Source organism: Eucalyptus grandis, chromosome 11, assembly GCF_016545825.1.
Source record: "Eucalyptus grandis isolate ANBG69807.140 chromosome 11, ASM1654582v1, whole genome shotgun sequence".
Classification (NCBI taxonomy): Eukaryota; Viridiplantae; Streptophyta; class Magnoliopsida; order Myrtales; family Myrtaceae; genus Eucalyptus; species Eucalyptus grandis.
The window spans coordinates 6,427,162-6,440,382 of record NC_052622.1 but is presented as its reverse complement, the minus strand read 5'-3'; the positions used below and the strand labels follow the sequence as shown (position 1 = coordinate 6,440,382).

General features: G+C 39.5%; 1 protein-coding gene across 1 annotated transcript; it reads left to right on the top strand.

Moving 5' to 3' along the window:
* Positions 1–1,307: 1,307 nt before the first annotated feature.
* Positions 1,308–7,649, top strand: LOC120289434 (pleiotropic drug resistance protein 3-like). The gene is made up of 20 exons (XM_039304333.1): positions 1,308–1,415; positions 1,552–1,711; positions 1,796–1,872; positions 1,969–2,022; positions 2,114–2,204; positions 2,310–2,611; positions 2,695–2,976; positions 3,072–3,385; positions 3,457–3,617; positions 3,696–3,799; positions 3,894–4,050; positions 4,417–4,487; positions 4,577–4,909; positions 5,221–5,511; positions 5,701–5,784; positions 6,034–6,167; positions 6,396–6,629; positions 6,743–6,914; positions 7,021–7,275; positions 7,383–7,649. Exons 1-20 carry the CDS (start codon positions 1,332–1,334, stop codon positions 7,647–7,649), a joined length of 3,627 nt encoding a protein of 1,208 aa, XP_039160267.1. The 5' UTR covers positions 1,308–1,331.
* The last annotated feature ends 5,572 nt before the right edge of the window (positions 7,650–13,221 follow it).

Below are 13,221 nucleotides of genomic sequence, written 5' to 3'. Positions count from 1 at the left end.
TTGGAACGCCCTCAAAGCCATTTTCTACGTGAGATTTTCTTCTCTATCTTCTTCCCCCTTCTCCAAGTTTTTACAGGTCCTAAAGTTTTGTCGAGGACGACACAATTGAAGTCAAAGAACAAGTTATCTGTTGTAGATACTATGTTTGGCTAACATAGGATCCTATTTTTGGGACATTAGAGAAGGACAGCAAACTGGCCACGTGATGCAAATGGTTTCTCTTGTTAGAAAATTGGCAGTTTCAAATCATCCATGTCTCAATGGGGCATACATTAAAAACATCTAATTCCAAATCTTTCACTTATCATAAATCGATGGGGTGCGACATACGTGTTGCACTGTTGCTTTATGTAGAAAATTAATTACTAATTTTTGGAAAACAAATTCCTAAGGAAACTCACGAGAAATCTAGGGTTCGGCAACATTTCAAATTTTCAGTTCTTTTGTTTCCTAGGATAGAAAAAAGAAGAAATCTATTCGGTAACATCAATTAATTTTTCTATTCCTGGTAATAAAAAAAGTGGTTAGGAAATAGATTTTGAATATAAATAAGAAATTAAAAAAAGTAGTTTCTTATTTTCAATAACAATTTCTAGAAATAAGTCATTTTTTTTTTTCTTTTTTGGTTTTTTCTTCTTCTAATTGGTCAGTGGAGACTCGCTGCCTGCCACTACTAGCCGGTTGCTTTTGCCATCTGTGCTAGAGGAGGAAAAAAGAAGAGAGGAAGAAAAGAAAAAATAAAGAAGAAAAAAAATAAAAAATATTATTAAAAAATTGAAAGAAATTCTACATCACAAAAGAACCTATAGTTACCAAATACATTGTTTTACTCAAAAACTGTTCCAGGGAATAAAAATATAAAAGGATTACCTTTGAAAAAAAAATTACTCCAATAACAGAAATGTTACTTAACGCAATCCTAATTGCGCCCGCTTTACAATCTTAGGAGTTTTACGATGAATTAATATGACTCTTTTTAACTTGATTTTTGTTATCTTTACTAGGCTGATTTGGTAACCAACTTATTAGCTCACGCAACTGCTTCTCTATTCTATCAAGCTATTGCAAACCGTTCTGGTAAAAGTCATAGGACATAAACGTGGGAACCAAGAGCCTTTTTTTTTTTTTTTTGTCTCTGAAGCAGGCTCCAACAACTAAGGTTGGCTGCAAGTATAAGGGGAACAAGATAAGAATTCTCAAGAACGTTAGCGGCGTCCTTAAGCCTGCGAGGTTAGTATTAGAGCTTAGCGTATGCACTGTTTTAGAGTCACAAGTTGACGTATATGACGTTACTATGCAGCGTAATTCTTTTCTCTCGAAATTGTTACAGGATGACGCTCTTGTTAGGTCCACCAGAATGCGGAAAGACCACCTTATTACAGGCATTAGCAGGCAAATCGGAGAAATTCCTCAAGGTATTACCTTTTTGTTCTGTCAGTTGTAGATTTTCCATGCTGACAGGAATAGCTTCTATACTTAAACTATATTCGGATGCAAATAATCATGCATATGTGTAAGATCAGCGGAATTGACCAACGATGTATGATGCAGGTCAAGGGTGAAACTTCATACAATGGCTACAAGCTGAATGAGTTTGCTCCTCAGAAGACTTTAGCCTATATAAGCCAATATGATACACATATTTCCGAGATGACCGTGAGGGAGACGCTCGACTTCTCTGCACGATGTCAGGGCATAGGAGGAAGGGCAGGTACTAGTTTGTTCTCCAACCTTGAAGTTACTATTAGTTGCGGTGGTCATTGCTGATGCTCTTTATGTCTGCTTTTCATTGAAGACATGTTGAAAGAAGTAAGCAAAAGGGAGAAGCAAGCAGGAATTAATCCAGAGCCAAGCTTAGACACTTACATGAAGGTTAATCTTTCCATAAAGTTGGATTCATTACAATATTTTAATTACAGTAACGACTGGCGACACTGGCTTCTGATGACGTTATGACTACATGAGCAGGCAATTTCTATAGGAGGAATGAAAAGAACACTTCAAACAGACTACATTTTGAAGGTAATGTTTCCAATGGGAAAAGGAGTTACCAAGTTTATTTTTAAGACAATTCTACTTTTGCTACGATTGCTGCGATTTTACACCTTTTCAGGTTCTTGGACTCGACATCTGCGCAGATACAATCGTTGGGGATGCGATGAACAGAGGAATTTCTGGTGGTCAAAAGAGAAGGCTGACGGCCGGTTAGTTTTACGTGAACATGCTGCAAATGATGAGAAACTTATAGGAACAGTTTCTATGTCACACTGTAAAATTTAGGATTACAATTTTGATGTTCTCTTTTCCAGGGGAAATGATAATTGGTCCAGCGAGAGTTCTATTTATGGATGAGATATCAACAGGCTTGGACAGCTCCACTACCTTTCAGATCATAACATGGTTGCAGCAATTGGCGCACATAACAGAGTCCACAATTTTGGTTTCGCTTCTTCAGCCAGCACCGGAGACTTTTGATCTCTTTGATGACATAATTCTAATGGCACAGGGACATGTAGTGTACCATGGACCTCGGACGGATGTTCTCAGCTTCTTTGAACACTGTGGTTTCAAGTGCCCATTGAGAAAAGGCATTGCTGACTTTCTCCAAGAAGTATGCACTCTTGCTTAATAAAGAACTGTTCGAACTGTGGAAGGATAGCACTGACGTATGCTGTTTTTGGTCATTCTTGGCAGGTGGTTTCCGAAAAGGACCAGGCACGATACTGGCATCACAAAGACCAGACCTATAATTTCATATCTCCTAGCATGTTTGCGCGAATGTTTAAAGAGCATCTAATGGGAAAGACACTGGACGAGGAACTCGCCAGGCCTTTTGAGAAAACTGAGCTACGCAGAAGTGCTTTATCTTTCGAAATTTACTCGTTAAAAAAGTGGGAGTTGTTCAAAGCGTGCCTTTCGAGAGAATGGCTCCTCATGAAGCGCAACTGGTTTGTTCATGTCTTCAAATCAGCACAGGTAATTGCCCAGTTGGACTCAGAATGTGCAGTCACAATACATGGTTAATAAGAAATGCACGCAAAATTCATTGATTTGGGGATTACTCTTTGCAGCTCGTGGTCGTTGCAGTTATTACAGTGACCGTCTTCTTGCACACAAGGATGAAAGTCGACTTGGTGCATGCGGATCTTTTCATGGGTTCCCTATTTTATGCTCTCATCCGGCTCAAGGTTAATGGTCTTCCGGAACTGGCAATGACTGTTTCTAGACTTGGTGTCTTTTACAAGCAACGAGATAATTTCTTCTACCCTGCATGGGCTTATACCATTCCAGCGGCCATACTGAAAATCCCATTTTCTTTACTTGATGCGTTTCTTTGGACAGCTATTACCTATTATGGAGTTAATTATAGTCCTGAACCACAAAGGTAATTCCGAAATTCAATATATCAGAGAGATGATATGACTTTTAGCCACTCACTTTTTTCATGACTGTCAGGTTCTTTTATCAATTCTTCCTGCTCTTCCTATTGCATCAAATATCGATATCAATGTTCCGATTGATAGCTTCTGTGGTTCGAAATCCGCCTGTTGCAGCAATTTGCGGTCTATTCTCTTTATTCGTTTTGTTTTTATTCGGTGGCTTCGCCATCCCGAAACGTAAGTTTAATTTTATCGATTCTAATTATACGGACTTTAGCAAAGTGATAGGAACTTAGCAGCCTTATCTCTCTGCAGCTTCTTTACCCGGTTGGTTGAGGTGGGGATTCTGGTTCTCTCCAGTGTCATATGCCGAATTAGGTGTTTCGGTGAATGAGTTTCTCGCTCCAAGGTGGCAAAAGGTGACATCCTGAAGAACAAACCAATCTCACACGAATGGATTTCCCATGACAATGGTGGCGTCTAGTATTTAACAGGCTTAACGATCCTCTGCAGGTTTCATCTCTTAACGGCACTCTGGGGCAACAAGTGCTCAGACAGTATGGTCTAGATTATAGTTACCACTTTTACTGGATATCAGTTGGGGCATTGATTGGATTTTGGATGGTTTTCAACGTTGGGTTTACCTGTGCTCTGAGTTTTTCAAAAGGTAATTGAACATGCTGGCTAGGAATTCTCTCTGACGGTTAACACTATTTCACTGAATGAGATGTATTTATCGGCTAATCACAGCTCCAAGCAGATCTCGAGCTGTTGTCTCCAGTAAGAAGCTCTCCCAGCTGGACAAAGACAGAGAGATTGATCATCCCACTCCAGGAGAACAAGCGGCTAACAAAAGTACCACTGAGCCAAAAATTAGAGGTTAGAAGTTTCATAAGAGTTAGTCAATTATCATCTATTGAAAAAATCAGCAAAACTGCAAAAGAATGGTTGATATCATGCATTTGTGAATACTGGTCGATGCTTTAAATCAGTTTATATTGCCTTGTGACGCCAGTGCAATTTTGAAATTGTATAGAGATGGTTTTACCATTTGAACCAACAACTCTAACATTCGAAAACGTGCGGTACTTCGTTGAAACAACCAAGGTGAGGCATTTGAGTTGTTGAAAATAAGTGTTTGTTTTGCATATCATATCAATAAAAGATTGGCATAATGTTATTTCAAATGCTTCCAGAAATTAAGAGAGCAAGGTTTCCCAGAAAGGAGACTACAGCTTCTTCGAGATGTTACTGGAGCCTTCAGACCTGGAGTCCTAACAGCTTTGATGGGCGTCAGTGGCGCAGGGAAAACAACATTAATGGATGTTCTTTCAGGAAGAAAAACCAGCGGTTTTATTGAAGGAGACATAAAAGTTGGGGGATATCCTAAAGTTCAAGCCGCATATGCCAGAATATCTGTCTACTGTGAGCAAATCGACATACATTCTCCACAGCTTACAATTGAGGAATCAGTGGCATACTCAGCTTGGTTAAGGTTGCCGGCTCACATTGACAAAAATACAAGAGCGGTAGGATTTTTTCATCACAGGAAGTAGTTTGTACATCACGCTTTGAGATGCAAATGTCACTTTGTTTGCTAATTGTTGGATAAATCTTGCCAACAGTTTTCCTAGGATAGGTGCCAACAAACGGCTAAATCTTGTGCCCAACTGGAAAGATTTTAGCATATCGATTGTACACTGGATATTCTCATGTTGATCAAATCCAGCGGGTAGAGAGAAACCATATTAGGTCTCTCATATCACATATTGAGTGATAACATTTTGCACTAATTAGTAGCTAAATCTGCATTGCAACTGAATTATATGTTGTCAATCAGGAATTTATGGCTACAGTACTTCAAATGATTGAGCTAGATGACATAAAAGATGCCATAGTTGGTGTTCCTGGTGTGACCGGTATATCATTCGGACAGCGTAAACGGCTGACTATAGCAGTGGAGCTAATTTCTAACCCATCAATCATCTTCATGGACGAACCTACTTCTGGTCTTGATGCTAGAGCAGCCGCCATTGTAATGCGAGTCGTGAAGAATATTGTTAGCACAGGGAGGACAATTGTGTGTACAATTCACCAGCCAAGCATTGATATATTTGAGGCTTTCGACGAGGTAACTTGCTTAACGCATACATTTCTGTAACAGTCTATTCTGCTATCCGTAAAATTATGGTTAGAAGACTGCTTTTTGGTGCACATTGCATGAAAATCTATTTACTACTCACTTCACATGTGTTTGTAAAGTACATCAATAACTGTGACGATCCCAACTGAAGCATGTCGCATTTGATGAACTCTGCAGCTAATCCTGATGAAAAGAGGAGGTCAAATGATATACTCTGGAGAGCTTGGAGAGCGTTCAAATAAGCTTATCGAATATTTTGAGGTAATTGTTACATCTCACATCTCACGCGTGAGCAATTCAATTGATACTTCTTTCTAAAAATATGCACGTCATTAAGTATGAATTGGTTCTATGATGAGCTGCAAACCAATCTGATATATCCCAAAGGTAGAAAAACATATAAAATTGACGAAACCTACTGAATAGCCTTATACTCTACACTGCAAAAAAAAAAAAAAAAAAGGATTGAGAAAGCTTGACCACTGAATCCCTACATTTCCCCTTGTCCAGAGTATCCCTGGAGTGCCAAAAATCAAGGATAATTACAACCCAGCTACGTGGATGCTGGAAATCACAAGTCCTTCAATAGAATCTCAACTTCGTATAGACTTTGGCATCATTTATGAGGAATCTGATCAGTGCAGGTGAGCATACAAGGGTAAAATGTTCAGAGTGCACGTGAAGCGCATGTGAAGCACACATTAAGTGCTCATCAAGCGCACAGGTCGCAAAATTCAATGCTTCTGTCTCTTATGTGATGCTAACTTGGAGTATTGACCAGAGAATGACATATGTGCAAATAAATGGTGCTTCTCGTACTCGCTATGGGAAAAAAATGATGTCTGCTAATTAAATAGTTTTGGCCACTGTAGGATGAACAAAGAATTAGTGAGAGAGCTAAGTTTGCCAGTGGCTGGGACCAAAGAGATGTGTTTCTCTGCAGGCTTCCGGCAAAATAGATGGGAGCAGTTCAAGACATGTTTATGGAAACAACATCTAACCTACTGGAGAAGCCCTGAATACAACCTGGTGCGCCTGATTTTCATTACCGCATCTTCCATTTTTTGTGCCGCTCTCCTTTGGCAAAAAGGAAATGAAAAGGAAATGTAAGTTCCTCATACAACCCAGTTAGTCTCTCGTAGCTTGTCAATCATTGAGATTAGGAGCTTGTAAAACTTAAACCATCTAAGATGCTGAAACATGATTCTTCGTTTTCAAGAAACGACAAGCAAGATCTTTTCAACATACTTGGATCGATGTATGTCTTTGTGCAATTCTTGGGGGTAGGGAACGCCAATTCCGTTCTGCCGTTTGTTGCTACCGAACGCATCGTTGTCTACAGGGAAAGATTTGCCGGAATGTACTCATCGTGGTCCTATTCATTTGCTCAGGTCACTAATTCGTGCTCCTCTGTGATGTCTTCTGTCGGCTATACTGATACATTTCTCGTTCTTCCATAATCTAACGATGATATTATGCCCCTCAAATATGTTGTAGGTGGTGATTGAAGTTCCATACATATTCTTGCAAACAGTTCTGTTTGTGCTGATCACATACCCTGCCATAGGTTTCTATGTCTCGTTCTATAAAGTGTTTTGGTACTTCTACACCATATTCTGTACATTGCTCTATTACAATTACTTTGGAATGATGCTTGTTTCACTGACACCAACATACCAAGTGGCTGCAGTGTTCGCGAGTTTTGCCTACACCATGTTCAATCTGTTTGCGGGGTTCCTGATTACCGGACCCGTAAGTCTGTCATCAAACTTTTCCTATTCTGTCAAGTAACACCCAATCATTAACGTTATTCGTGGCTTAACACGTCTTACTTGGTGTTTTATCATCCATTTTGGCAGCAAATTCCGGTCTGGTGGCGTTGGTGTTACTGGATCTGCCCAGTCACTTGGTCCTTGAGAGGTATGCTTAGTTCGCTATACGGAGACATCCATAAGGAGATAACAGTTTATGGACAACAAACGATGATCAGCGCCTTCTTGGAAAATTATTATGGTTATCACTACGATCAACTCTACATCGTAGCCATCATGCTTTTGGCCTTTCCGCTAATTTTCACGTGTATATTTGCCTGTGCAATTGCAAAATTGAACTTCCAAAGGAGATGAAAGGAGTGTAGAGAGTGCTTCATTGAATACTTCCACTTAGAATCATCAGAATAGAAGGAACTCTATTTTAAAGTCTTGACCTTGATTTCACCCCTCATATTATGGTAACATCTGATTCAATTCTTTATCATCTATATTTACGCCATAATTATATAATTAAGCAGATTTTTTGCAAACAAGGGCAATAAAGTAACTCATTGCCACAATTCTTGTCAAATAACAGCAAAAGCGATTATGCATTCAACACTTTTCTATGTATTAATAGAAAAATATAAGAGTGATCTTCAACATAGAAAGAACAATTGCAAACATCAAAGGTGTGTATCACTTGTACACTTGAGGACCTTTATGTGGTTGATTCTGTCCCAATTCTCAAACTAGACCTGGAGCATGTGTCGTGCATGCACTGAGTTTGTTTAAGATGCAATTAACTTACTAGTTTAATATGTTTGCAACAAAAGGAATCAAACTAAAAAAAAGTTGGATTACTTTGTAAGAGCAATCTTTGAGAGTTTAACCGGTTGCTGAGTGAGAAAAAAAAAAGCTGCTAAAATGAAAATGCAGCCAAAGAAGCAAAACCGTTGCGTCCATAGCGGTAGAGATTAACATTCTATTGTCCTTTGTTACTCTTTAGTGTAAGAACAGGAACTGGTTGGTTTTAGGAGATGATGAACCGCCTTGATAATGCTCATTTTTCGGTGTCTTGGTCGGAGGAAAATTATTCATCTTGTTAGCTCGGAAATCTTAAGGACTTTGTAAGTTTAGTAATGCTTAAAAAGTGCTCCTTTACACTCGTCAGTGGGTCTTGCTACGCGTGCAATAGTAAGTTAGGAAGCTCGATTCCGGCTCATACAACATGGAAGAGATTTCCGAGCCACACGTCCGCGATGATTTCTTGTCGACAAACAAAGTGTAATTGTTTTAATAACATATAGATGGAGAGATTTTCTGGGTGTCTTGAAACACAATATATCATTTCCAAATAACAATTTTCCCAAAAGTAGTTTTGTCCCACATCACACATGATTAAGCATCATTAATTATTTCGAGATGAGGCAAGTAAGCGATTATGTGTACTTTCCCACATCACACATGATTAAACATCATATAACATAAGTTCTTTTTTTCTTTTCTTTAGTTTCTCGAACAAACTTTCATTGGCTTCGATTGGTCATGGATGAATTGGGACAGGGCCACTTGTATCTTCTAACATTTCCCAATTACAAGGACAGCAACTACACTGAAAAAAAAAAAAAAATCGTAGCTGCAGAGACAGAGGATACTGCTATTCTAGTTCCAACATGATTCCTTCTCGTCTGTCCCAAAGGTTTCCAACGCTCTCTTCGGTGAAAACCACAAGAACGATTAATTAATCTCCGTCGGTTTGGCGTCTTGTTCAAGAATATTATCTAGCAGCCATTAGTGTCATGCCTCAATCCTCCGGACATGTGCCCATCCCTCTTTGGTCGATTAAATGTGACGTCCCAGGAGGCGTTGCCGACCCATTCATTTTTAAATGCACATGCAGAAGCAGATCAATAATCCCCAGACAACAATTCAATGGGATAAAAAAGCAGGATAACAATTCACAACCAAAATAAGCCTTTTTAAACACTTCAGGTTTATACACAAAACTAGGTTGTTTACAAAAGGTTGGCTCAACAAAATGGGAACTGTCTTATGACTCACTAGTCAGACATGTTCGCTGATTCTTCGATCTCCACCTTCCCAGACTCTGGGACTTCTAGTCTTCAATGACCACCATCTAGGGATCTGAAAATGGTTATGCAATAACCAGTAAGACAATACCTCAGCAAGTTCAACCACCTAAGATCCGATTAGAAAGAAAATATGCCATGAGGGCTGCCTAAGTACAACACAAGTTAGAGGGCTTACCTTGGCCTTAGTTCCTTCTTGCAAGTCAGTTCAAATAACATATACTAACAATCATATCATCCAATCAATCAGATCGACTTAACGATCAATCGACTCAGTCGATTACATGTCAACAGGACCACTCTCCGGTCATTTCAACTATTCAATCTCAATTCTTACTCATGGTTCAACAAGCATAGCCTACGAAATTCTTGGCTATAAATCCTGATCCAAAGGACACAACCTATCTTTAAGTGGTAATTGCGGCCTAATGGGCGCAACCTTTAATAGGTGGCAGATCACGGTCATATTAGGCACAACCTCTATTAGGTAGTGAATCACGGCCCCATTGGGCATGACCTTTAACAGGTGGTGGATCACGGTCCCAGTGGGCACGACCGATTCCAAATTTGGTGGTAAATCACAGCCTTAGTGGGCACGACCTCTAACAGGTGGTAAATCATAGCCCAACAGGGCATAATCGTACTTCGGCGGTTTTCTAGGTCCACTCACAACCTCCCAGCTTCATTTTCCCATTAAACACCGACATCTCTCAGTTTTGGGAAAATTCTCCACATAATCATCAATTTACCAAATTTTCACAAATCGATGTTCAATTAAATAAACATAAAGTACCATTGCAATCAGCACGAAATTCCGGTCATCCCGATTGAATTTTCGGAAAATAAATAAATAAATATGGAAATAAATAAATAAATGCAATAAATCCAACTTAGGCTCGTTATAGCCTAATTGGAAGCCGAAACGGACCCAGAAAATTTTCAAGACTAGTTCATTAAATACTAGAGTCTATTTACTTGCTAATTACACTAACTAACCACCTAACATGCATTGGCAGATAATTAAATTAACTAATTTAATCTAATCTATCCACCTAAATATGCTTAATTTAATCTAATCAACCCCTAAGTATAATTAACCGATAAGCAGAAATTCACTGTAGTAGTTGGTGCTGGACGCAGGAGGTGGGGGCGCCATTTGTTGGCTCAATGGCCAAGTGGCAGCGAAGCGGAGCTGCTCGGTCAACTAAGGGCTTTGGTGGGTGGAAGTGTTGACCAAGGGAGGCTGGTTCGTGGACAAATGGCTGCAAGATCAACAAGAACTCAACTAAGAAAATTTGACTTGAGGAGGAGGTGACAAATCTTGGTGGGCGGCGGGCGGTGGAAGAGAAAGAAGATGAGACTGCAAGAAGTGAAAATGAAGTAGAAGTCGAAGACTTCCGTGTGTGTGTGTGTGTGTGTGGGGGGGGGGTGATGCTCACGCAAAGGAGGGGGATGTCAAGGTGTGTGGAAGAAGCTTTGAAGAATAGAAGACAGAGTCAATGAACTAATCCAAAAAATTAATTGCTTGGTCCCCCCAATTATCTTCAACCTTATCCCATGTCTCATAATACTTTTTTTTTTTTTGGTAACCCAGCAAACCCTAAAAGCCGACAGCCGGCGGGAAGAACCTGGGGCTGACGCAAGTTGGCCACCACACTCACGCCAGCGGTTAAGTCACTAAGTAACGCCGATGAGATTCGAACTTGGCACCTTTCATGGGAGGCACAAAGCTCAAGCCAACTGCGCCACCACATTGGGTGGTATGTCTCATAATACTTTCTAGCCTAATAAATCCACTAATTTATCCAAATTGAAACCAAAATAATGCTGCCCTTGCCTAATTTCGAATTTCCCAATTTTAGGATCAATTTCTTCACTCAATTTCTCAAATTGAGGTCCAATTTCAGTGAAGAAAAATCATGAACAATTTTCTGCAAGTCCCCAACACTCAAAGGCTCGGCTTGAAAGTCCAAATTTCCTTTAATTTTGCCCGCTCAATTTCCGTTAATTTCCGCAATGTCCAAAACGATTTTTCCGTAAAAATCTCGAAATCTCCGAAAATTCTTTGGATGATGAGTCGATGTTCCTAAAATAGATCATGACATGACAGAACTTTCAATTTTTGAAATCGGGTTCAAATTCATGGTTTATTTTTATCTAAGATTTTAGCGTGACCTAGGCTACCTTGTAACTTTCAGTTTGTGCAAATGACCCATGGTCGATTTTCTTCGAGCCACAATGAACCTACTCGACACATTAGTGACTCTCGATTTTTGTGAAAATCTCGAGGATTCAAATATAGATATAGGGTACCAAAATGATAACAAAATCAGTCTAGTGCTGATCGACGATAATTTTGTAATTTAGTGGAATCACCCACGTTTAGCCACACATCTCTATCGAACTGATCTATCTCTGATTTCTAATCAACTTATGATTTCAGTAGATGAGCACGGTCGAGTAATCGATTCTTGGTCAAATCTTCAAGTCTATTACATTAAAATCTCTTAATGACTTCACATGATATGCTAGTTATCTCGTGAGTGGCTATCTCAGAGAAAAGCATTATAGTCGCGTCGATAAAAGGCCCAACTTATCATATCGAAATCATAACTGAATTTTCAGGATGTCACAACTCTTCCCATTTTATTAAAATTTTGTCATCGAAATTTAAACATTTACCAATTCTTACACAAAAAGGTAGGGGTATCATCGTCTCATCAAATCTTCATTTCTCTAGTTACTTCTTTAGTCCCATGGTGTTGTCAGAACACTTTGACCAAGGGGACCTTCTTAGTACACAAAATCTGCCATTTCTGATCCACAAGCTGAATCAGGCTTTTCACGTACGACACTCTGTCGTCCACGTCTAATTCTTCAAGATTTAGTATGTGGGTCAGGTTAAACTCATACGTCCTCAACCTCGACACGTGAAAGACGTCACGCACTTGCGTTTACCTCGGCGGCAACGCAAGACGATACGTTAGGATCTTGATTCTTTTCAGAATTTCAAAGGGACCTACGTACCTTAGTTTCAGTTTTCCTTCATTGCCAAAGCACAAGGTATCCCTGATTGGTGACACCTTCAGAAAGATGTAATCACCAATTTGGAACTCTAAGGGCCTTTGATGCTCAACAATACAACTTTTATGGCAGTTCTGAGTGGTCTTTACTCTGGCACTGATCACAACAACCGCAATCACTGATTGATGACTCACTCTGGGCCTATGATCTTTCTTTTCCTGACTTCATCCCAACACACTGATGCTCTACACACTCTACCATGCAAACTTCAATAGAAACCATTTGAAAATTTTGTTGAAACTGAAAACTTCTGCTCTAGATTTGATATAGATCCGTCACTAGCACTACATGTAGATGAATTATTTGAAGCACATATGCTTATACATGTCTATTCAAATCAAGATCCTTCCGTACTATGATGAAGTGAGCCGACTTTGTCAGCCTATCGACCACAACCTCACATGGAATCATTACTCTTTCGATTCCTTGATAAGCCTGACATAACGTTCCATCGTGATATACTTTCATTCGCACTCAAGACTCTCGAGTGATTGTAAAAGTCATCTCAGTTTGCATTACTGAACTTCCACTTATTGACACATCTAACACTTACAACATGTCTGACGATATCTATCTTGATAGCAGTCTACCAATCGAGCTGATGCCGATTCTGACCCACTTGCACTGTCTGGTCGAATAATGTAACTACTTCGGCGGTTTTCTAGGTCCGCTCACAACCTCTCAAATTCATTTTCTCATTAAACACCGACATCTCTAAGTTTTGCGAAAATTCTCCACATAATCATCAAGTCACCAAATTTTCACAAATC

What these genes read in the sequence shown, in the direction of transcription:
- LOC120289434 (XM_039304333.1), top strand. Translation starts at nt 1,332, where the DNA reads ATGACGCTCTTGTTAGGTCCACCAGAATGCGGAAAGACCACCTTATTA. An exon ending in TATAGTCCTGAACCACAAAG is followed by an intron (nt 3,386 to 3,456) that starts GTAATTCCGAAA and finishes CATGACTGTCAG; the next exon opens with GTTCTTTTATCAATTCTTCC. An exon ending in GGTTCCTGATTACCGGACCC is followed by an intron (nt 7,276 to 7,382) that starts GTAAGTCTGTCA and finishes CCATTTTGGCAG; the next exon opens with CAAATTCCGGTCTGGTGGCG.